This window comes from Amblyomma mixtum, chromosome 6, assembly GCF_055824585.1.
Source record: "Amblyomma mixtum isolate Tamu chromosome 6, ASM5582458v1, whole genome shotgun sequence".
Classification (NCBI taxonomy): Eukaryota; Metazoa; Arthropoda; class Arachnida; order Ixodida; family Ixodidae; genus Amblyomma; species Amblyomma mixtum.
Window position 1 is genome coordinate 34,757,130 of NC_143017.1, and position 25,371 is coordinate 34,782,500.

Here is a 25,371-nt window from a genome sequence, read left to right on the forward strand (position 1 = left end):
TATCAGGATTCGGCTACATGCAAATAATATCAGGCAAATTTCTAAGACGACTAGTAAAAAAATGAAAGTATGAACTCAAAGTGTGTCATTCTTTTTAAGGTAATAATTTTTAACTCCAAAGGAAAAGTTGTAGGCAGTCTTTAGGTCATGTGGTAGATTATTCCAAATTTTTACGCCTGTAAACTCTAGGAGACGCTCTCCATATACATTTCTTTTCACTGGCAAGTTAAAATTGCCGTATGTGCGGCTCAGTGTTGGAAGTGGCGGGATGTTAAATATTGATATATCAAACGGGAGGTTGTTTGTTACTATTTTATGGACACACAGGCAATCACTGCTGAAAATGCATCTCCCACCCGCCCACCCAAGCACCTACCAACCTTCACCATCCGTCCACCTCCACCTGTCTGAAGGGTGTGGCAAAATTCGTTACACAGACACAGTGGGAAGGTGAAAAAGTGTAAAAGTGAAATGTGCTGCCAATACTGTTTATGTGGGTTTGTTTCATCACATCTGATCACCTGCGTATCTTTTTGCTTTTATGCATTTTGTTACTTGCTGCAAAACAGGGCTTTTAAGAGGGGAGCCTAATCTTGAAAAGAAAATTTTATTAATCTAGTCACAGTTATGAAATTATCAGTGCACATGTATTTTTTGTGCGCTGATTCTAGATATGTCATTTAATTTCATGTAAAACAATTCCTTGACCACTTGTGCGACTTTTATGCAAGTATCTTTTGAAGAGTTTTGAAGAAAATTTGCTGCAGGAAACTTGCTGGAATGTGTGTCACTGGGTTCTCTTGATACCAAGGAATGCAATAAGGGTAAAACTGTCTTCCTGGCTATCATAGAACTTGAGTTATACAGTACTGAAGCTGCCACTTCAGAAACAGGAATACGCACTTTCCTTCTCATTTCTGAAGTGACAACTTCAAAACTCTATAACTTAAGTTCTATGATAGGCAGGAAGATAATTTTACCCTTATTGCATTCCTTGCTGTTAAGAGAATCCAATGGCATACATTTCAGGAAGTTTCCCGCAAGAAATCTTTTTCAGGGCACTTTACAGAACACATGCATAAAAATAAGTGCTCAAGGAATTGTTTTACATGAAATTAAATGGCATATTTAGAATTGGCACACAGAAACGCATATTCCCTGAAGATTTCTTAACTGTGACTTCATTAATAAAAATTTTTTTTTCAGGACCAGGCTCCCCCCCTTAAGTTTCACTCGGGCATAGGGTCTGATGTGTTGACGATGGTACTAATCCTCTTGTTCGTTTTTTTTTCTCCCTTCCATGTCATTTACTTGTGAGCTTCCTGGTTTTACCCTTTTGTAGAAGGAAGGCGAGCTGTCCCACGAGGCTTGCGTGGCAGAGAAGACAAAGCTCCAGAACCAAGTGCGCCACCTTGAAGAGCAACTTTGTGAGAGCCGCCAAGCAAATGAGCGTCTGCGTGCTCACGAAGCCAGCATGGGCACTGGCACGCTCAATGACAGCTCACTCTGCTCGCAAGTTATACGGGAGCAAGAGTTCCAGCTTCTCATTCAAGAGCTGCAAGCTGAGAGAGACAACTTGAAGGTGAGTGCCTGGGCTCAGATGCGGACACCGGGGCTCGTCTGGGTTAAGATCGGTTTAAAGGTGCACTGAAGAGGAATCTGAACTCGTCTTTTTGCAGCGGGAACTCAATCTGCACATTCCGAGCATTCTTAGAAGCTTCGATTTACTGCCCTGTGTGACTGATTTCCCTAATTAAATCGAATTAACGTCCGGCTCCCGCCTTTTTTTTTAAACTCTCCCTCGTACGGTGGGCGGAGTCGGCCAACGCGTGGAGTGCCTTTCACCCAGTCCCGCGGCGACTTGCCGCTCTGCCATCGGCGGAGTAATACGTAGCAATCCGTAGAAGCGAATAGTCCGCGCGTATTTTTATTTCTTCGGGCTTATTTTGCGGCTATATTATCTGCGAATGAAACTATTTATTCATGGAAACCTAAAAAACAAAATAAAGCGAAAGCAAAGCCTCCACAGGACTCGGTGAAAGGCGCTCCACGCGTTGGTCGACTGTGCCCACCGTACGAGGCAGAATTAAAAAAAAAAGGCGGGAGCCGGATGTTAATTCGTTTTAATTGGGGAAAACGGCCACACAGGGCAATAAGTCACTGTTTCTAAGAATGCTAGGAACGTGTGGATAGAGTTCCCGCGGCAAAAAGACATGTTCAGAATCCTCTTCAGTGCACCTTTAAACCATGGGCTTGTTTAAGGGCGGATGAGGGGATCGAAGGAAACTTTTTTATTTTTCGACTTCGAGTGGTGAAATATGGCGGACTGGGTTTTAACAGCATCAAACAATCAGATATAAAGTTTCACAATGACAGCTTTAGTAATTTCCCTTTTATCATTGTTTATATGTTGTCCCCATGTTGCTTGCCATGTGGAAAGCCTAGCATGACAAAAAAACAGGCTACAGGTCTGTAAATGCTTTCAATATTTACTAAAAAGTGTAGTGTAAATCAAGACTCTCTTAATTATTTTTTTAAAGTTTCTCTCCTCTTTTTTTTTAAAGGACACAATATGCACCTTCTTTTATGTTCAGAATGTATCATGCTCTAATTACCATGTAATAAAAAGATGTGAGCCTAAATGGCAAATCTGAGATTGTCTTAACTCAGACCACATTTCAGTGATCACAACAAAACAAGCGGGGTAAAAATCCATGCACCCATTGCTGTGCTACGCTTTCCACGAGCAAGGGATTAAGCTCAAAACAAACTTTGGAGAAGACAAGCCTGAAAGTTCTAAGCTAGCACACACTGTCTATGTGTAGATGCTGACAAATATATTTATTTGGACCACTTAAAGTTTACTTTTGGGTGAAATATTTCAGTACAACATAGAAAGAGTGTTGGAGATGTCAAAAAGTGTACTTTTCAAAAATCGACTTTTTTCGCGATTTTTGCGATCTGATCCCCACAAGGATCAAGGGTGGATGTGGGGATCAGATCGCAAAAATTGTGGAGAAAGTCAATTTTTGAAAAGTACACTTTTTGGCATCTCCAACACTGTTTGTATGTTGTAATGAAATATTTCACCCAGAAATAAACTTTAAGCGCTCCAAATAAGTATATTTGTTGGCATCTACACATAGACAGTGTGCGCTAGCTTAGAACTCTCAGGCTTGTGTTCTCGAAAGTTTGTTTTGAGCTGAACACCTTGCTCGTGGAAAGCATAGCACAGCAATGGGTGCATAGATTTTTACCCCGTTTGTTGGGATCACTGAAATGTGGTCTGAGTCAAGAAAGTCTCAGATTTGCCATTTAGGCCCACATGTTTTTATTACATGGTAACTAGAGCATGATACATTCTAGACATAAAAGAAGGTGCATATTGTGTCCTTTAAAAAAAAAGAGGAGAGAAACTTTAAAAAAATAATTAAGAGAGTCTTGATTTACACTACACTTTTAATAAATATTAAAAGCATTTACAGACCTGTAGCCTGTTTTTTTGTCATGCTAGGCTTTCCACATGGCAAGCAACATGGGGACAACATATAAACAATGATAAAAGGGAACCTACTGAAGCTGTCATCGTGCAACTTTATATCTGATTGTTTGATGCTGTTAAAACCCAGTCTACCAAATTTCACCACTCTAAGTCGAAAAATAGAAAAGTTGCCTTCGATACCCTCATTCCTCCCTTAACGAGGCACACTGGTCTTTGAGACCAAAAAACGACCAAAAATTCTATTTTCAAAAAATGACATTTGTGGAATCTACAGCTATTATTCTCCAGCTGTACTAATTTTTTCCTTCAAGAAATCAGCATTTTGACCTTAATATTAAATTCAGATCATCGTGTGGGCTGAATTTTTGCAGGAGCAGACAGTTTGATGGCATGAAAATTTTGGACATCTTGCTGTCTTAGTATGTCGATATCTCAACATCAAGGACAGACAGAGATGTCATATTGTTTGCTAAGGGAAGCTGAAGGCACAGTGTGTGCAATAATTGAAGCAGATCTGTTCAATCGCAGTTCAAAAATTTATAATTTTGCAATGTTTAGCATTGCATTACATTCACACCTTGACCACTGATATTCCAAGTGCTGTAAAGTTACTAATGAGGGTAAAATGGAAAAATGGTTTTGATTATTGCACTCTTTACTCACCATACTATGTTGCCATGGATTAAAAATGATTTTCTATTGAGCAGTTTTTTTGCACCGAGGTACTAATGAATGACTAATTAAAATAATTAACTTGGGAACCGACTAATTTATGAGAAAGGTAATTTTATTGTTGAAATCAGTATAAAAAACTGAGCAAGATGGTACAGTTTAATTAGGATTGGTCTAAAAATGAGAAAAATAAGTCTAAGACCAGTGTCACTCCTTAAACCATAGGCTCGTTTAAACTTCACAGAAAGGGGCCACATAAGGTAGTGTGTGTTATTCGACGTCACATTGCGTTTCCTCAAAGGGGGATGCGGGCTTTGGAGGCGAATTTATTTTTTTGGCATATAGCGATGACATTTGGCACACTTGTTGGGAAGTGCATCAAAATGAATAAATACAAATTTTCACTCATGTATCTTCCGTAGTTTTGATAAGAATTTTCGCGTGCTTCATTGCTCTACCAAACTCTTGAATTGCTCTACCAAGCTCTTGAATTCTAGCCAAAGGAATATTGTTCTCAACCTGAGTTTTTGCTACACAGAACATTATATCCATACTTGCGTAATGCACCCATCACAGTCATTTCAAATTAGTGACGCAGCGAACAAACCAAGAAAGCAATTCAGAAATATAGGAATGTCACTGCATAAAGAATTTACCGAGGAACCCAATGCAGCGAACCACATGACAATCCATGAAGCCACTGTCGTGCTATGCTGCCTGCAAGCGGGACAGTCAGGTCAAAAGTACTTTTTAGAAAACTGGCATTTACAAGGAGATCTCAAGCAGTTTTTTGCTACCTACAGTCATGAAAAACGTTTTTTACTATAATTTCTGGGCTGTTTTCGGAGAATACCTTTTGGGATATAATTATAAAGACCTTATAGATGCGAAGTCTGGTGTTTTCTCAAGCTTGATCTTCTTCGAGAATTTCGCGACTTGAAAGCTGCGCCCCCTTCTTAAAGGGCAACTGCATCACTTTTTGAGAATTTTGCGATATTCAAAGATTCAAATCTGTGTAGGCTGTGGGTAAAGCATGCCAAGGGTTTTTGCACTAGCATTTAAAATAGTGACGTAATTAACGATTCAGGTTTGCGCTTCTTCTCAATGCACCGGAGGAATGCGGGGAAGTACAGTGTGGCGTCACGGAAGGTATGATTTCAAATTACCGCTGTCGTCAGCCACACCATGCCGTGTCTCACTGGACGCTGGCAAACAGCGCTGAGTGGAATTTACCTTCGCTGGTACTGTTTTTTTCCTTCAAAGTGGGAGTTTATGCGTTGGAAATGTACCGACACCTTCGATGATGTCATCATGCGTCCATCCCACGTAGCGTTGTGGGAGCTGCGGAGAAGCTTTAAAGGCGTCGCGATTTTATTCGGCGATTACTTCACTATTTCATGTGCTAGCCCAAAAAGACTTGGCTTGCTTTACCTGAAAGTTGCACACATTCGACCTGCTTAAGCTCGTTGATTTTTAAAGCCTATGCTGTTTCCCTTCTGCACCACTGTTCCTCCAATCTCAGAGGCTATACCTTACTGTCATTCGCAACCAGTGATCACAGAGTCCTCTTCAGTCTTCTTGAGTTTGAACCAAGTGATGGGAAAATTTTTCAATCTAATTTCCGCAGCCAGCCTCAGTAGGTGAAACAGCAGCTGACATGCTCAACCTGTTACAACACACAGTCTCAATGATTTGAATTTCAGCGGTGGAAAAAAATTTGTATTGCGCGCATTTCAAATGAAAGGGAGTCTTTTTAATGCACTCGTTATTGACGCTTGCCTCATTTGGTGACTGCGTGATGTCGAATCTGTATTGAGAAGTGGACCCGGCTGTTTTCCTCTAGCCGTTGTTGTGCACTGGAAGTGGGATCATTAATGCTCACTAACGCTCACTAACACTAACTAATGTTCACTAACACTCACCTCTGGTCGTGCACCGTTTGTCAGCAATGGAAGACGTCCTTATTGCAGAGCTGGCTTTTACAGATTCCACAAAATCCCGCTTGACCTTTTGAGCACGTTACAATTGGCCTCTGTGGCCCAGTTCTCACACAGTGTACTAGTCTGAAGCGATTTGGACGTGAATAAAAAAAGTGGTTAAATGCAGTTTAGATTTAGCTGAAAACCGAACAGAATGCATGAGCTTGATTCCTCTTTCCGGCATTTTTATCGGAGGGTAAGCGACATCTCATTTAGGAACAATTTAATGGGCCTGTTCAGTTCCAGTGACGGCCTTCAAATTGCATTCGACTGTGCAGCAAACAGTTGCTGGATCATCACTGCTTTAGCCCACATCTGGCAGTACTACGCTGTGTAGTCTGTGAACTGCAGCATTTTGCAAAGCACGTGTCGTTGTTCTTGCTCCAATGCTACGAAAATGTGACGTCATATCCCTCCTTGTGTTTACTTCTACACTGTTTGCACAACTAATATAAATGTAGCCGTTTGATTAACCCTTTCGCTGTCGGGTGTGTCTGCCCGTGACGCACCCCCAGTGTCGCACACTTCCGGGATGAAGGTCCCGCCGTTTCAACGTCAGAATCTGACGATGCGGATGAGACGCTGTCAGAGTCCGAATCCGAGCTCGGCTGGTATTTAGAATCTGAAGAGCCACCGCTCCAATGTGCAGAGGAAGGTCCCGCGCGGCCAGCCATATCCGAAAGTAACCGCGCGCAGCGGGGGTGTGCTTTCAGTGGCCCGCAAAACGGAGAGAAATGGGACGCTGTGTAATAAAGATGAGAGAGGGAGATGGAAAAAGGCTAAAACAAAGTTGAGGGGCTTTGCTTTTGCTGCTGCCAGCCGCAAGCGAGGGTGCGACGAGAGAGCGAAAGCAGCGATCGAGTCATGTGTCAGTCTCTCTGACTCTCCGAGTGGCAACGGCGCGCGCCCTTGAACTTGAAGCGCCGTAGCTCACACGCCGACAGAAGAAAAATAAAAACCTGCAAAACAGCTGCAGATGGCAGAACAACCCTTGGACCCATAACCACACGCACGCGTCATGATCCGGCGAACGCGGAGCGACCGCGCCACTCAGCAAAGAGGGAGGGGTGGGATGGCAGTCGCTCTGTACTCTTCAATACACGTACCAAAACAGTAAGGGGCGAAAATACGAACTTGTAGAAAGATTCACCAGATGGCGCAGCTAGTCCAAGAGTGTCAGCTTTGCGCTCAAGCGCGAAATTTTGAACGCACGATAGAGAACGTACCGGTACGTCAGTGACACTGTGGGGGGGAAAGCGCGAAAACGTACCGGTACGTCCGTGACAGTGAAAGGGTTAAGTTGGTTTCATTTAAATGCAGTAGACATTAGGTGTTCTGGCATTCTAGCGTAACATTATCAATACGTGCTTTAAATGAGATATCAAGGGAGCAGTTCCATTATGGTTCGCCACGTGTAGCAACTAGTGATGCAAAAATATTGCTAGTAATATCAATACTATCGATAGTTAAGTCACTATCAAACTAGCGATGGTAAAAAAGACTATCAGTAGTTAGTACTTCCGATAGGAGTATCAATAGTACTTTCGATAGTTCTATTCATAGTATGATTGATAGCCGTATCGGTACTACTTTTTATATACTATAATACTATCGATCCTATAAAATCAACCACGAGTACCCACTGCATCCTAAACTTGGTTTCCTGAGTGTGTGGTATGCAGGTGATGGTATAAGTAACTGACAGGGCTCGCCCATTTTCGCGGCCAATGCATCACTGAGCTCTGCAGATGTTCCCTACGTAAATTTTCTTTCGTTAAAATTTAAGCAGCGCTAACTTATAGGACGAATACACAGAGGACATGACAGGACGGGCGCATAACCAACTAGCCCCGCAGCGTGTTTTACTAAGGTCCCTACGTAAAGTTGCTGGATAAAATGTTAGATTGCGAAGCATATGTGCAAAAAGCATTTCTTCAGTGGTTACATCAGCAAGACGATGTCTGCAGAGCACGATAGTGTCGTGTAAGCCAGCACAACTTGTGCTGTTTGTTCTTTTCATCGGATGCAGTTCCAGGCATTTTTCCGAACTGTCCCAGTGCGCTTTAAACAACCACAGCTGGTCGAAATCTACCCGGAGTCCTTCACTTTGGCATCCCTCATAGCTTGAGTCTCTTTGGGACATTAAGCCTCATGAGACCTTGAAAGCTATCAGGTATCGCAAATGTTTTGGTTTATTACTGGCCAACAAATGCATAATATCAATATTGTTAGTATTAATAGTCTTACCATCGACAGTTGCACTATCTATAGTCTTGCTATCGATAGTGTAGAAGAAGGACTTCGGGGACCGCGTCGAGGTCGGCGATGGAGCGGGGCGACCAAGACCAACACAATCTGCGCGATGGCAATCTCACAACCGCTTCTTCTTTATCGGCGTCCAGCGAAGGGGTCCATCTTCTTCTTCACAATGCCCCCCAGAGAAAAAGGAGCCATCCTGGCGACTTAAGGGGACGAAGATACGATGGGGTCGTAGAACGGCTTAAGGCGCTGCACATGTACAGTTTCACGGCCACGGCGCCGAAGATCAGAAGGTGGTGTAAGAGGCTCAACAACGTAATTAACTGGCGAAGTGCGCTCGACGACACGGTAGGGCCCATGGTACCTGGAGAGCAGTTTTGTTGAGAGGCCGGGGCTGCCGGATGGAACCCATAGCCACACGAGCGAGCCGGGCTCGAAGTGTAGTGCATTCTTCTGAGTGGTGTCATGGTGATGTTTTTGGCGCCATTGAGAGTCGGTCGTGAACGATCGGGCAATCTGGCGGCATTCTTCGGCGTGCCGTGCAGCTTCGGTAACGGTGGTACATTCAGAGGCATCAGGTTTGTAGGGGAGCACTGTATCAAGGGGAGCAGATGGATGCCGACCGTAAAGCAAAAAGAACGGAGAGAAACCCGTGCTGGATTGCGTAGCAGTGTTGTAAGCATAGGTGATATAAGGCAGCACAATGTCCCAGTCGGTGTGATCGGATCCAACATACTTGGCGAACATGTCACCGAGGGTGCGATTAAATCGTTCAGTAAGACCGTTTGTTTGCCGATGGTAGGCGGTGCAAGTGCGGTGAATGACTTTGCACTGAGCGAGCAGGGCTTGAACGACGTCAGATAAGAAAGCACGGCCTCTGTCGCTGAGCAGTTCGCGAGGAGCACCGTGACGGAGAATGAAGTGCGTCAATAAGAATCCGGCCACATCACGGGCTGTTGCGGCAGGGAGCGCGGCGGTTTCGGCATATCTCGTCAGATGGTCAACCGCGACAATAACCCAGCGATTGCCGGCAGCTGTGTACGGAAGAGGGCCGTAGAAGTCGATGCCAATGCGGTTGAAGGGTCTAAGCGGACATATGAGAGGCTGTAACTCACCATCCGAACGGTGAGAGGCAGGTTTGCAGTGTTGGCAAGCCAGGCACGATCAGACGTACCAAAGAACCGAGTTGTACATACCGCGCCAATAGTAGCGAAGACGGATTCGAGTGTATGTCTTGAAAACTCCGGCGTGACCGCACTGCGGATCGACGTGGAAAGCTGTACATACTTCGGTGCGTAGATGGCGCGGGATCACGAGGAGCCATTTCCGTCCACTTGAATTGTAGTTGCGCCGGTAAAGGAGGTGATCCCGAATCTCGTAGTGGGAAGCTTGGCGGCGAACGGCGCGTGAAGGAGTAACTTGCGAATGGTTGGAGAGGTAGTCAATAAGAGAGGCTATCCATGGGTCCTTTCGTTGTTCGGCGGGCATGTCACTGACGTCGAGCGTAAACGCCACGGGGTCCAAGGCAGAGAGGCTGGCAAGGTCAGCTGGAAGCGGCGAGCGAGACAAAGCGTCGGCGTCTGTATGCTTGCAACCAGATCGGTAAACGACACGGATATTATATTCTTGGAGACGAAGAGCCCATCGTGCCAACCGGCCGGAGGGATCTTTGGGCGATGAAAGCCAGCAGAGGGCATGATGATCAGTGACTACATCAAAAGGACGGCCGTAAAGGTAAGGTCGAAACTTTGTGAGTGCCCAGACAACGGCCAAGCACTCCTTTTCCGTTACTGAGTAGTTAGTTTCGGCTTTCGTGAGAGTACGGCTGGCATAAGCGACCACGTATTCGCCGAATCCAGAGGGGCGCTGAGCAAGCACAGCACCCAGGCCGACGCCACTGGCGTCTGCGTGCACTTCGGTGGGCGCCTGGGGGTCAAAATGGCGCAGGATGGGCGGAGCTGTGAGGAGGCGGCGCAAGGTATTGTAGGCGGCGTTGCATGCTGGTGACCACAGGGAAAAGTCTGAGTTATGGCCAAGGAGCTGAGTCAGCGGGGCGACAATGGATGCAAAGTTCCGTATAAAACGCCGAAAGTATGAGCACAAGCCCAAGAAGCTTCTGAGTTGTTTAATGGTAGTAGGTTTCGGGAAGGCAGTCACAGCTCGAAGTTTGGCGGGATCAGGGCGGATACCCTCCTTGGACACAACGTGGCCTAAAATAGCTCACGAGCAGCGAAACGACACTTCTTCAAGTTGAGCTGCAGGCCGGCATTCGCAAGACATGTCAAGTCCTGCTTCAGGCGAGAGAGGTGGGTCGCAAAGTCCGGCGAGAACACCACGATGTCGTCAAGGTAACACAGGCACGTCTTCCACTTCAGGCCACGCAGAATAGTGTCCATCATACGCTCGAATGTAGCAGGAGCATTACACAGACCGAAAGGCATGACGGTAAATTCAAAGAGGCCATCAGGGGTGACGAATGCGGTTTTAGGGCGATCTTCCGCAGCCATGGGTACCTGCCAGTAACTGGAGCGTAAATCGAGCGAAGAAAAGAGTTCAGCGCCTTGTAAACAGTCCAATGCATCATCTATACGAGGTAGAGGGTACACATCTTTCCGCGTGATTTTATTTAGGCGACGGTAGTCAACGCAGAAGCGAATAGAACCGTCTTTCTTCTTCACGAGGACTACAGGAGAGGCCCACGGACTGTTAGAAGGCTCGATCACGCCATTCTGAAGCATAGTGTCAACTTGGGCTTCAATAACTCGGCGCTCGGTGGCAGAGACACAATAGGGGCACTGACGCAGAGGAGCATGAGAACCGGTGTCAATGTGGTGGGCGACAGTTGATGTGCGGCTCAAAGCAGGCTGATGAAAGTCGAATGAAGAACGGAATTGATGAAGCAGTGCGAGAAGTTCAGTGCGTTGAGGGCCAGCAAGATCGGCGTCGATGGAGCGGAGGAAAACGTCAGGAGACGACTGGTCCGGTGCAAGAACAAGTAGTGTGAGTGCAGCCAAGTCACCAGGCTGCGAAGCGGTGGTGGTGGGTGGTGTCCGTCTTCAGCCATACGAGCTCGTCTTGGCATACGTGAGGCAAGGAGACCAGGCAGCACCTCCACCAAATGTAGAAGAAGGACTTCGGGGACGGCGTCGAGGTCGGCGATGGAGCGGGGCGACCAAGACCAACACGATCTGCGCGATGGCAATCCCAGAACCGCTTCTTCTTTATCGGCGTCCAGCGAAGGGGTCCATCTTCTTCACAATAGCGGTAATATCGTTAGTAATACTATCGATAGCAACAGTATTGATAGCAATACTATTGATAGTCTATCGATGGTAGCACTATATATCGATAGTCAATTTTCCAATCGTTTTGCATCACTAGTAGCGACACAAACCCCTTTAGTCACTTGCCACATCCCCAGTGGGGATAGCTTCCCACCTCCTCTCCCTAAAAGGGGGAAATTGGGATAAAACTGTCTCCTTTGAGGAGGCAGCTACTGAGTAATGGAACTTATATTGGGATATTGTAGTGGACCTTGATTCAACTTCTTCTGGCTGGAACTCGAGTTGTCAGTCACGCTGCACTGTCAGAGGCAACATTTCAAAGGGACACTGAGGATAGCTCTGTCCAGCCTTTGTTCTAAGTAAAAATCTACTGTGTGGCTTCCTCTGACTAAGTTGGCATTAAACGTATGCAAAAGGTGCATTTATTGGTGCGGAAAAGAGATTGAAAAATTTTCCCATCACTTGGTTCAAACTCAAGAAGACTGAAGAGGACTCTATGATCACTGTTTGGTTGCGAATGACAGTAAGGCATAGCCTCTGAGATTGGAGGCACTATCACAACTGCACAGAGTCATCCACAAAATGAAACAGATCTCTATTTTTATTATTTGCCATAGAAAATCTCGAGAATACTGCAGTAGCGGCCTAGTGGCTTGAGGATCAACCTCGCATGTGGGAGGTGTCTGCAGTGCTGTTGGGTACACACCGGTGAAACAATGGGCACAAGCTCTCCCCTGTCCTGGTGCTTGGCTTCATTGGAGTGAAGCTCCACCTTGAGAAGATGAAAACACCTTGTAAAGTTGTTGTCATTGGCCACTGATGCCATAAAAAACAAACGAAAAACCTTCGCAAGAATAATTTTAATGTTAACTAATGTCATACCCGTGTGGTGTACTTTCAGGACAAGTATTCTTCTCTGTGACGACATTTTATCAGTTCACACTTTATGTATCGTAATTTGTCTGTTAACAGTTTGTTTCCGTAATCTCGGTACTTTTCTCTCTGAACTTCTCACCCACGAACTCTGTTGAAAATTTGTTGGTCCTGGCCATCTTAGCAACCAGAGTGCAACTAACCAGGCTTGCTGAAAATAATTTCCCATTGCCTCTGACTCTTACTAACAATGACCAAGTGACGTTTTGGCTGCTGTCGTCACATTTCGGAAACAAGATGCTAGAGGCCCCTGTACTGTGCAGTGTCACTGCACATTAAAAAACACCAGGTGGGCAGAATTATCCAGGCCCGTTCACTACAGTGTCCCTCGTAGCGCGAGTTTCTTTGGGATGTTAAACCTCGTAAACCATACCAAAGTGACGTGTGCCGTATGGCACGGTAATCATATGTCATATGACGACAGGTGATTGACAGTCGCAGCTGTCACGTTTGCTGTTGTTGGGCATTGCCCATACCTTCCAGCACGCCGGCAGGCCAAAGAAAACAGAGGAATTATTGGAAAGGAAAAATTCAACTTTTGAGGAAGGGGTGCCTTTCAAGCAGGGCTTTATTTTTACCTGTAGCTCTCTTTATTTGGCATTGTTGGGGAAGGGAGGAAGTAGCACTTTTGAAGAAGAAAAAACATGAGCAGAAAGAAGGCAGACAAGCACCAATGCCAATGATGTCAAAATTTATTCACTTTATGGAGAATTTATGCAAAAAATATAAAAGCACAACAAAAAATTGTTAGGGGCTTAAAGGTGCACTGAAGAAGAATCTGAACTTGTCTTTTTGCTGCGGGAACTCAATCTACACGTTCCGAGCTTTCTTAGAAACTTCGATTTATTGTCCTGTGTGGCCGATTTTTCTAATTAAATCAAATTAACATCCAGCTCCCGCCTTTTTGTTTGAATTCTCCCTCGTACGATGGGCGGAGTCGACCAACGTGTGGTGCGCCTTTCAGCCAGTCTCGTGGCGGCTTGCCGCTCTGCCATCGGCGGAGTAATACATAGTAGTCCGTAGTAGGAAATAGTCCGCGCTGATTTTTATTTCTGCGGGCTTATTTTGCGGCTATATTATCTGCGAATGAAACTATTTATTCACGGAAACCTAAAAAAGAAAATAAAGTGAAAGCAAAGCCTCCACGGAGCTGGCTGAAAGGCACTTCACGCATTGGTCGACTGCGCCCACCATACGAGGGAGAATTAAAAAAATAAAGGCGGGAGCCGGACGCTAATTCGATTTAATTAGGTAAAACGGCCACACAGGGCAATACGTCGCAGTTTTTAAGAATGCTCGGAACGTGTGGATCGAGTTCCCGCGGCAAAAAGACAAGTTCAGAATCCTCTTCAGTGCACCTTTAACGTAGTTAGAGTACACCTGCGAAAGCAGGTGTTCATTCTTCATTTGGAAGGGGCACTTAAACTCCGCCTTAGGGGTGTGGCATGATATTGTCACGTTGTAGTGACGGCAGTCCAGCAGTCAGGAAGACAGCAACAAAACTTTCAAACGAAGCTCTTTATTTGGGCTGACTTGCGCCCGCAAAAGAACTGAGTCACTCGGCGGCGGCATAAGCAACAAACGTGCTCGTCAATCATCGAACTACGAATGCCTGCCGCTCGCGGCATCGCTCAATTTAAAGCCGGCAAGGAAACTTCGACATAACAGGACAAGATCATCTACAGTAATCTGGAAAAACCTAGATGCAGCTCTTCATGGCTGTGATCAATCGAGATTAATCTGGTCGCTTCTCGCGTCACAAACAGAAATGAAAACGCCCCTTTCCTACGGCCTGGAGCGCGAACGAACGGCCACTATAGTGATATGTGGCAATATCTTTAGTGGGTTAACACCCATGTATGCTGAATTGGTAATTCCTACTTAAGATTCATAGATGGCGGCGAGTCCTCATATACCACTGCCAGCGCAGTGGCGCAGTTATGCGCCACTGCACTGGCAGGTGGCTGTTCCTATCCCAGCGACCCGTCAGGATTTTGCAACCCATGTTGCTCTTCCCGAGCAACCTCTCGCGCAGATGGCACGACGCTCGTCCAAACTTACCCGAGTTACAACCCGAGCTTACCCGAGCAACTCACGTAAGCTCGGGTAGTAACTCAGGTTGCTAGTCAACAGCACAAGATCGTACATGCCATTTTTGCAAATGCGCTTGTGGTGTTAGCTTGTGTTTAAGCGTTTGGTTTAGCCCGTGCCGGGCTGGCACGTCGCTGTCATGAGCTGTGAAACCCAGCGCCTGTGCGAGGGTGGTGCCCTCTGGGTGTGTAGGCGACAGGCGGCAGCGGCGTGGCGCCATCTGGAGCAGTTGCTAGGCAACGGCGACTCAAGGTCGTTTGGTAGCCGCACCGCCACGAGCATACGCGACGAGCCAAGCTGGGCCCCAGTAGTGTCGACAAAACTGCTGGTTTGCAAGAAACTGAGCAGTTCGCTCAAAGGGCGGCCTGTTAACGTAATGCATGTTGAAGGTAACTTGCTGTGCTACTGGTTGTGACCTTACGTTCTTTTCTTTTCTGCAGAGGGACAGGGACTGCCTGTTCGCTCGCCTTGAGGCTGTGGAAGACAAGTTGAGATCCACCATGAATGACCTGTTTACGCAGAAGACCCTGACACAGAATCAAGAAGATGAGTGCGTTCAACTTCGGGCTCAGTTGGAGAACCTCCAGATGGACCAGGCAAGTCATCATCCATCGTCAGCCTAACTACGTCGACTGCAGGGCAAGCCGCTTCCCCCTCCAGTTATCCCTGCAGTTTTCCTTATCTTATCAGCTGACCCCACTCTCTGCTGCGCTTTCCTTCTGTTGGAACCTACTGTCCTAGCCCTACAACTTGTTCGGTTCCTCTTACTGATTTCAGCTAGGATATCAACCTGCGTTCTTTCTTTGCTCAGTGTAGTTCTTCCTACTGTCAGTATGGAGCAGTCTTACAGCTCCTTGGATGATAACTCTGCCTCTTCTTTTGTGCTAACTCAGTAAGCAGAAGCTTTTGCAGACAGCAGCCGTCCCAGTTCAGTTCATTTGCCCCACAGGCTACGAGAGAGGGAGTTCTAGAAAATCCTTTAGCTGGTCTGCATTTCACTGCAGCCATTGTTTTCCCTGTTCGAAACCACTGTTTGGAAAAAAAAATCACTTTTCTTATACTGCTTGCCCTCTCCAGTGTTGTTAATTTTAATCTTCAAGAAAGGGAGGGATTGTTTGTTACTGATTCAATACACAATTTTGATTCCCATTAATGCGAACATTGAAATAATTCGAACAACTGACTTGGTCTCGGCCGGCATTGGACTGTTGTTAATGAGGAAGTAGCTGGGTTTGCACGGATTAATTTGGACAGGCTTTCGACTGAAATCTGGGTTTAGATATTAATGGCAGAGCAAGTGTTTGTTCAAATATCTCACATCACGCCAAATATCATGTCAGCTGTTCGGGCACCTCTGACATGCTGCGTGGAATGCCAGGCGTGACAATGTTCGGTGGGTTCCATGACCAAAAACTTGGGCGGCCACATAGTTTCAGTTTCCCTTTTCGAAGCAATGGCGGCCGGGCTGTATTCGACCAGCGAGCTGACTACAGTTCTGCGCAGTTACAGATGCCACTTGGTGTGTCTACTCCCTGTGGTGTCCCTGCGGTGCTTCCAAAAATACATGCCTGTTGCACACTGTTGTGTTGCACACTGTTGAGAGGTAGCCGCTGCACTGCTACCTTGTCTCAATGTGAATGGGGCTGTTGAGGATTTGCGGGGTCGCAGCGGAGCACAAGAGCAAGATGACCAGCGTGGCAGGCTTCTAGTTCCGAACAGCCCGTGCCGGACGTGCGCTCCGAGCACGCGCTGTCCATCTTTATTTTCCTCTATCGCGGGAACGCCGATCTCAGTGCCAGCGCTTTATAGCGTCCCCGGGGGCTATAGAGCCCCCCGCCTAGACGGAACGTCGAAATGTACGCGCCGACGGGGCAGAGATGGAGTAGCCACGGCAGGCAAGCAGGCAGCTAGAGGAACAGTGTCCCCACGGGGTCGTTACAAGGTCCGGTAAGTTCATGTCAGGGGCCGGGAAGAGCCGTCGGGTGGAGTGCGCGGGTTCAGGTGGACGAGCCTGGCTGCTGCGCAACGGGCGAATGATGCAGGGTGCCGAGCTGACAATGGACATGGGGGCAGGGGAGGCCATGGTCGGGCCGTCACCGATTGTAGTGCTGCCCGCGGACACAAGTGTCGTCAGTGTTGGAACGTTGCGGCTGATGTCCATGGGGATCTGACGCGCCGAGTACACGGACACAAGCACAGGAACGGCCGAAGCGGCTCCATGGACTGACAGCAGCTGTGGTGTGACCGTCGACATAACGGCGACAGCTGTGACGATGCCGAAGGAAGTTGCTGGGCTCAATGCCAGGTGCTTGGGTAAAGTGGGAGTGGCAGTCCGGAGCGGCTGGCCAGTGGTGATTCACGTGTGGGCATGGTCGGCTGTGGGTGGCTGCAAGAAGGTTGGGGCAGTTACAGGCCGTACAGCTGAGACTGCTACGTCAGATGGCTGGCTGACAGCAAGAGACACAGCTGGTGGATGGACAACTTATTGCACTAGCATTTTCTTCCCTTCTGTGCGATGTCAGTGCACGTTAAAGAACCCCAAAATTTACGGAGCCCTTCACTACGGTGTCCCTCATAGCTTGAGTCGCTTTGGGACGTTAAACCCCAATACCAAACCGAACCACCCTGGGAGTGCCTTAAACTTATTGCACTGGCATTTTCTTCCCTTCTGTGCGATGTCAGTGCACGTTAAAGAACCCCAAAATTTCCGGAGCCCTTCACTACAGCGTTCCTCATAGCTTGAGTTGCTTTGGGACGTTAAACCCCAATACCAAACCGAGCCACACTGGGGAGTGCCTTAAACTTATTGCACTAGCATTTTCTTCCCTTCTGTGCGATGTCAGTGCACGTTAAAGAACCCCAAAATTTCCGGAGCCCTTCACTACAGCGTTCCTCATAGCTTGAGTCGCTTTGGGACGTTAAACCCCAATACCAAACCAAACCACCCTGGGGAGTGCCTTAAACTTATTGCGCTAGCATTTTCTTTCCTGTATATCCCCTTGGTTCAACACAGTGGAAAGCTGGGCTAGTTGTCGGTTGTTCATGATGAAATTTGTGGGTGCGAACAAACAAAAGACAGAGAGGAAACCACAGGACAAGCGCCTTTTTCACAACTAGTCCAATGGGAAGATAACAAACACTTAAATATGCAAAGGTATCGCAGGTAGGTACAGATGAAAACAGTTAAGAGTTCCAGGTGGACCCCAAGCGGCGAGGGAACTCGCTCTTCTCTGAGGTGGAGGACCGGCGCCTCAAGCAGGAGCAGGAGCTGATCTCCCTGCGGGCGCGCTACCGGGCCCTCGAGGAGCAGAGGAAGTTCCTGCTGGAGCAAGTGCGCCAGACCCGCAACCAGACAGCCATGATTCTGGCCATGGGCTCTGGCAGCAAGGCGGACGCCCGCCAGCTGCGACTGCTGCAGGTGAGCATCTCCCGTCTCTTCTGTGGTTCAACGCAACAACAGAGAGAGAAGGAAGGAACAGAATACCCCCAGGGGTCGGCAGTCTTTCTTCAGTGGTATAGCTGTCAAGGGGATCGGAAAGGGGCCCTCGGTAAAGGTTCGGACGCCGCTCCATGAATATCCTCTAACAAGAATTAGTGCGGTAACACTGCTAGGTGCATTTTCAAGCATGTGTGTGTCCCTGAACCCTCCTTTGTGCTCGGTGGCCCGCCTGCCCACCGTGTTGTGGGTAATCTGCCAGGCACATGGCACGCCTTCACCTGGGTGAAGGCCTTCAAGGTAAATGCCTTCAGGTTAAAGGCATTTAGGTCGTCACTCTAAAGGCCTTCATGGTAAATGCCTTCAGGTTAAAAGCCTTTATGCCTTCACTCTAAAGGCCTTCAGCTGTTGCGGTCGCTCAGTGGTTATGGTGCTCGGCTGCTGACCCGAAAGACGCAGGTTCGATCCCGGCCGCGGCGGCTCAATTTCTTTGGAGGAGAAATTCCAGAGGCCCGTGTACTGTGCGATGTCAGTGCACGTTAAAGAACGCCAGGTGGTCGAAATTTCCTGAGCCCTCCACTAAGGCGTCTCCATAGTCTTAGTCGCTTTGGGACATTAAACCCCATAAACCATCTAAAGGCCTTCATGGTAAATGCCTTCAGGTTAAAGGCCTTCATGGTAAATGCCTTCCAAGTAAAGGCTTTTAGGTAATCATCATCAGCCTGGCTACACCCGCTGCAGGGCAAAGACCTCTCCCATGTCTCTCCAATTAACCCTGTCCTTCGCCAGTGGCGGCCATCATATCCCCACAAAACTTCTATATTTGATCCGTCCACCCGACTTTCTGCCACCCCCTGCTACGTTTGCCCTCTCCTGGAATGCAGTCTGTTACCCTTAACAACCGTCGGTTATCTTGCCTTCACATTACATGCCCGGCCCAAGCCGGTTTCTTTTTCTTTATTTCAACTAGGATAGGATTTCGACTAGGCATTTAGGTTGGAGGTGTTTATGTTAAAAGGCTTTTAGGTTACAGGGATGGTTCAACTCCTTTCAACTTCATTCAACCAAAGTAGTTCGTATTTCGAAGTAGATGCGCCCTGTGTCACGTGACAGTCCTTAACCCTTTCAGGCGACATTTTTTGTTCTCACTGAAATCAATTATTTTTTCACCTAAGTAGTATATTCAGGCCTCAAGAAAGGGAATTTGTTAGTTATCGAACGTGAAAGACCAGCAGGTCAGTTCTTACAACGATGTGAAGAATTCCGTACAAAGTGCCAGATTTGTTAGAAATAATAACATCAAAATATTCTCGTGTGTCAGGTAAACACCCTAGGGATCGCGGAATCACTTTGTGTTTGGAAGATTCACATTACGCTCGAAATTGAGCAAAAACAATCGATGTTTTCACTCGCAGCAAAATCTGTCTGCACAAAAACGGCGGGCAAAGTGCTAACTAGCTCACTCTTATGTGAAATATTATTTACTGCATTCGCTACATGGTACAAAAAAAGCAACTTATTTGCAACAAAAAGGGTACTCAATTTTATTGAAATAATGAAATCACTGTTAAGTGCTCCAGTTTCTCAGAAAAAGCTGTAAGTTTGCCGCTTACACAATTGTGTACAAAGCGCCTGAAAGGGTTAAAAGAAGGAAGTTTAAAAAGTTCGTAGCATAAGGAGATCAATCATCTTCCTTGAAAGGCGAAGGGAGTACTCTAGTTTCCAATGTCCTGTACTTCCAAGCAAGTAAATAAATTTCTTCTTCAACTATTTTATCTTTGATTGTAATAATATTAGTGTTTATGGCATAAAATAAATATTCCATCTCAGTCAGTTATGTTCACTTTTAGTGACTGCACTGTACTCTCAAACTAGTTGCTTGACAGCTTGCCTTGACTACACCATTTTTGTTTGCTTTGATCTGCTGCATGCCTGCTCTCGCACCTCCCACGTGTAGCACTATGATGGACGATGCATTCATGATGATGGACGATGACGGACGTCTATGATGGACGATGTAGCACTATGATGGACGATGCATTCACACTATCCATACAGCCTCTGCTAGCGAAGCGTCAGAGTGGCGAATTCTCGGTCGCAGTCCATTGCACAGGCATTGCACAGCACCGCGCTTGGTGTCCAGCAGAGAGGACCAAAGCACGGTGCCAAGAGCATGCTCGTTGTTCTCTTCAAAACTGTTCATTTTTGTTTTAAAGATGCGCCCAGATAATTGCGTTTTGTGAGAGAAAAAGAAGTGCCAAAAACCTTTCAGCTGGTCGGAACGTTGTAACAGCACCTAATGGGCCACTGGAGGCTCCTCTAACGAGCTCGTTACAGGCTGTCTGACACAGCGGCACCTTCTTTTAGGCGAATCTTGCTTGCGCTCTTTTTTGTTAAAGGTGCACTGAAGAGGAATCTGAACTCGTCTTTTTGCCGCGGGAACTCAATCTACACGTTCCCAGCATTCTTGGAAACTTCGACTTATTGCCCTCTGCGGCTGATTTTCCTAATTAAATCGAATTAACGTCCGGCTCCCGCCTTTATTTTTTGAATTCTCCCCGTACGGTGGGCGGAGTCGACCAACGCGTGGAGTGCCTTTCAGCCAGCTCCGTGGAGGCTTTGCTTTCGCTTTATTTTGTTTTTTTATGTTCCCGTGAATATATAGTTTCATTTGCAGATAATATGGCCGCAAAATAAGCCCGCAGAAATAAAAATATGCGCGGACTGTTTGCTTGTACGGATTACTCCGCCGATGGCAGAGTGGCAAGCCGCCATGGGACTGGGTGAAAAGCACTCCACACGTTGGTCGACTCCGCCCACCGTATGGGGAGGATTAAAAAAAAAAAAAGGCGGGAGCCGGTCTTGTAATTCGATTTAGTTAGGGAAATCAGCCACACAGGGCAATAAATCGTAGTTTGTACGAATGCTTGGAACGGGTGGATCGAGTTTCCGCGGCAAAAAGGCGAGTTCAGATTCCTCTTCACTGCACCTTTAAGGAAGTTCAGGGTCTCCCGTGTGACGGGTATAACTGCATCGCATATAGTAAAGCAGCTAGTTGGGTGCGTTGGTACTGCCTCATGATTAAAGAGAATGTTACTGCGCTGCAACAAAGACAGGTACTAACCATTCGTTTAGCCGTGTAACGGCTGCACCCCCAACTTGGCAGTTAGAAATTTGAAATATAAGGATGATCATGAGATTCCTAACGCAAAGTTTGAGCGCAGCTGTATCTGTTTCTGTGCGGCGAATGGCAGAGTCCTCTTGAAGACGTCGCCTGGCCTCTACTTTGGCACTGCAAACTTCTGGGTCTTATCGGCAACAGCGATGAACTTGTGTTTCGGTGGCGCGAACAGCGGGGTCCTCTCAGTGCCAGGGCTGAGCCTCTGCTTGGTCAACTTGTTTAACAGCAGTTCACCTCTCTGGCTCCATCTATGAGCGAGCAGCGGTACTTTCGTTGCTCGGCGCAGCTGATCTCGATGGGCAGGAGATCGTGCTCCCCTCGCTCTCGTCGCGCTCGGTCACACTGATTGTGACGCAGCTCAACCCGTGGACGAGCGCTTTAGAGCTGCGCTCTGAAAAAGGCAGCTGAAGGAATTGCTTCACGCATTCATTATTAAGGCCTTTAATGCCTCATCGTTGCAAGCAGGAGTTGTCGACAGAAATGTCACGCTTTTCAATTGGTCGAAATGGCTTCGACGTCACAGTGCGCGAATTTTGAACGGGGCCAATCGTACTCTGGCTATGTAACCATGCAACCAATTAAAGGGATGGTATAGTGATGCTCCAAGTAAGTGGGACTGAGGTTTGTTAATTGCTTAATTTACCAAGTAGCCTAATTAACCTTTCTGGTCGGACCAGATAAATAAAACCGAGTAGGAAATTGGTTGAGTTGGGGAATCAAACCAGGGCCTCCGGAGTGGGAGACGAGTACGCTACCACTCCGCCATGCCAGCTCGATGGTTTGGAATGAACAAAGGCTCATCTAGTGAATACGCTGTCTTCGTTCACTCCCATCTTCCTCCCTTCCATTACAGTGAGGTTCAGGTGTCCACCGAGATATGAGAGACAGATACATTTCCTTTCCTCAAAAACCAATTTACAGACGAGCAAGGCGTAGAGCTGAATGGGTGATGGCGTTCTGTGGACTCCCTGGCAGCGTTGCAAGACGCTGTCGCGTTCCACTCTTTGAGGCGAAGCCTAACATCTTAACCACACATCAGTGACACAAGCAGCACCACCACGCTTAATGCTTCCGACTCACCGCACTTTAGGTCAACAAAGCGCCCCCCCCCCCCCCCCCTGAATTTTTTTTGCCCTTGTTGTATGTTATGCTGGCAGCTGATAGACTATGATCGCGTGAATTCTCCTGGGCTCCATACTCCGCTTGAAGCTTCGAACGTGCAATAGCAGCAGTGCATACTGGTCTTGTGCGCTTGGTGTTCGCAGCATAATTTCCAAAGGGTGGGGTGGGCAAGGTGTGCCAAAATGTTAGCTTCTTTATTTGCGGAATAAAGAAGGAAGGAGGGAAGAGGAAAGGAAGGAGGAAGAGGGAATGAAAAAAGGAAGGAGGGAGGGAATAGGGAAGGAAGGATGGAATAGGGAAGGAAAGAGGGAAGAGGAAAGGAAGGAGGGAAGAGGGGAGGAAGGATGGAATAGGGAAGGAAGGAGGGAAGAGGAAAGGAAGGAGGGAAGAGGAAAGGAAGGAGGGAATAGGGAAGGAATTAGGGAAGAGGAAACGAAGGAGGGAAGAGGAAAGGAAGGAGGGAAGAGGAAAGGAAGGAGGGAAGAGGAAAGGAAGGAGGGAAGAGGAAAGGAAGGAGGGAATAGGGAAGGGAGGAGGGAAGAGGAAAGGAAGGAGGGAATAGGGAAGGAAGGAGGGAAGAGGAAAGGAAGGAAGGAGGGAAGAGGAAAGGAAGGAGGGAAGAGGGAATGAAAAAAGGAAGGAAGGAGGGAAGAGGGAATGAAAAAAAGAAGGAAGGAAGGAGGGAGGGAATTAAGGAGGGAATAGGGAAGGAAGGAGGGAAGAGGAAAGGAAGGAGGGAAGCGGAAAGGAAGGAAGGTAGAGGGAGGGAAGAGGGAATGAAAAAAGGAAGAAGGAAGGAAGGATGGAATAGGGAAGGAAGGAGGGAAGAGGAAAGGAAGGAGGGAAGAGGAAAGGAAGGAGGGAATAGGGAAGGAAGGAGGGAAGAGGAAACGAAGGAGGGAAGAGGAAAGGATGGAGGGAAGAGGAAAGGAAGGAAGGAGGGAGGGAAAGAGGGAAGGAAGGAAGGAAGAGAGAGGGAAAGAAGGACTGGTGGCACCAATTAACATTTTGCTGATTTTGCTGAGTCACATTGGAAACAAGCCCAGTCCAAATCTACCATGGAGAGAATCACAACAAGTTCTGGTCATAGGTAGAGAAGTGCAATAGAACTGCTTTTATGAAAGTCTGGACACAGCATGGAGCGTGCAAAGTTCAGTGGGCAAGCGAAGGTACTGCATGTGGAGGAAGAGGGCTTGAGTACTGGTCACATACATGGAAGGAGTGAAGGGATACGACCTGTGGAACCAGGAAGATCACATCTTTGTGAGCTGAAATGTTGCATTTGACAACTTCTTTTCATGTAAGTTATGAGGGGTTATTTCACAAAGCATTCAACAAAATACAAACATTCAATTAAAGTAGCGAAACGACAGCATTACTTGATTGTGCAAAAAAACAACTTCGAAGAAAGTTTAAAATTTCTGGCAAGCTTTAATTCTACTGGCAATGTATTCCAGACCCTTGTCCCAACAGATTCGAATAATTTCTGACTGTATGTATTCTTGTGGATTGGTAGGTTAAAGTTAGCATTAGCCGCATGTCTTGTGTTGTGTACTGGAGAAGTGAACAAGCTCAACGGAAGTGGAGAGTTAGTTGTTATTGTACTATTTACTAGAACGGAGATTTTGTAGTCACGCAGAGCTGAAAATTTTAGTACGCGAAGTTCTTCAAACAGGATGTTGCTCGGATGGTTTAGTGCAGAAAAAGTTATTATCCTTAGTGCTCGCATGTGTAAACGTTGTAGTGGTGTGAGGTAACTCGAATACATATGGAGCCGCCGCGGTGGCTTAGTGGTTATGGTACTCGGCTGCTGACCCGAAAGACGCGGGTTCAATCCCGGCCGCGGCGGTTGAATTTCTTTGGAGGAGAAATTCTAGAGACCCATGTACTGTGCGATGTCAGTGCACGTTAAAGAACCCCAGGTGGTCGAAATTTCCGGAGCCCTCCACTACGGCGTCTCTCATAGCCTTAGTCGCTTTGGGACGTTAAACCCCATAAACCAAACCAAACCGAATACATATGCCCCCATGATTCACTGCAATAGCTCAAGTGACAATGAATAAATGAAAAATACAAACTAATACATTTGGAGGGAAGTACTGTCTAGCTTTAATAATGCTAGTGGGGCCGTGAAATTAAACTTTGTTTAGGTATAATCGTATCATGGCTCCAGTCACATTTGAACTCTTTCGGCTGCTTCCTTGTCAGACTACTGTCATGTTGTCCGCTGCCATTTTTGTTGATGCTTCAAAACCTGTCATGAAAGCACAACTTCTTGTACACTCTGGGATGGACGGATTTAATGGTTATGCATTGTGAGTTGGCTTCCTTTTTATTAGCTTGCCCTGCTGAAAACCCATGGCACATTACTGTAAAAATCCGCATATAATACGAACCAGAATATAATACGAGGTGAAGTTTTAGAGACGCGAAATGGGAAAAAAAAGATTTACCCGCGTATAATACTAGTGACGCAAGCTCATAGAAGACGTTTATTCAAATCGCATCCCCCACTCCACTTCAATCACTTTCTTCTATAGTAGCGCTTTCTTCGGACATTTCTTTGTCCGACACACCATCCCAAATATACTCATCTTCCGTGCCATTGAGGGCGTTCAAGATGCCGCGCTTCTTAAGCCCGCTTTGGTCGCCCGGTTGGCCTCACTGCAGGCTCACCTGAGCACATCCATTCTGCGTAGCACCGCTTGACTGCGTCCTTGAACGGCTTGTTTACACAACCATCAAGCGGCCGCGAAAGCTTCGTTGCGTTTCGCTGCAGGTGAAAGGGGCTTCTTTCTATCGTGGCCATCCACGAATGCTTCCTTCGATGACAGCAAACTGCCTTCCGGCCTCACCATTGCCAATGTTCTCCGCAGCTAAAATCACTTTTCGCTTGAAAGCAGCCAAGTACT

At 47.0% G+C, this 25,371-nt stretch overlaps 1 protein-coding gene across 1 annotated transcript in view; it reads left to right on the forward strand.

The window, feature by feature from the left end:
- LOC149338772 (protein Spindly-like) overlaps positions 1–25,371 on the forward strand; it is a 49,254-nt gene that overhangs the window by 16,076 nt on the left and 7,807 nt on the right. Inside the window, exons 4-6 of the mRNA XM_089547783.1 lie at positions 1,343–1,582; positions 15,161–15,316; positions 17,917–18,138. Coding sequence (XP_089403909.1) covers positions 1,343–1,582; positions 15,161–15,316; positions 17,917–18,138 — 618 coding nt within the window. The remainder of the gene's footprint in view (positions 1–1,342; positions 1,583–15,160; positions 15,317–17,916; positions 18,139–25,371) is intronic.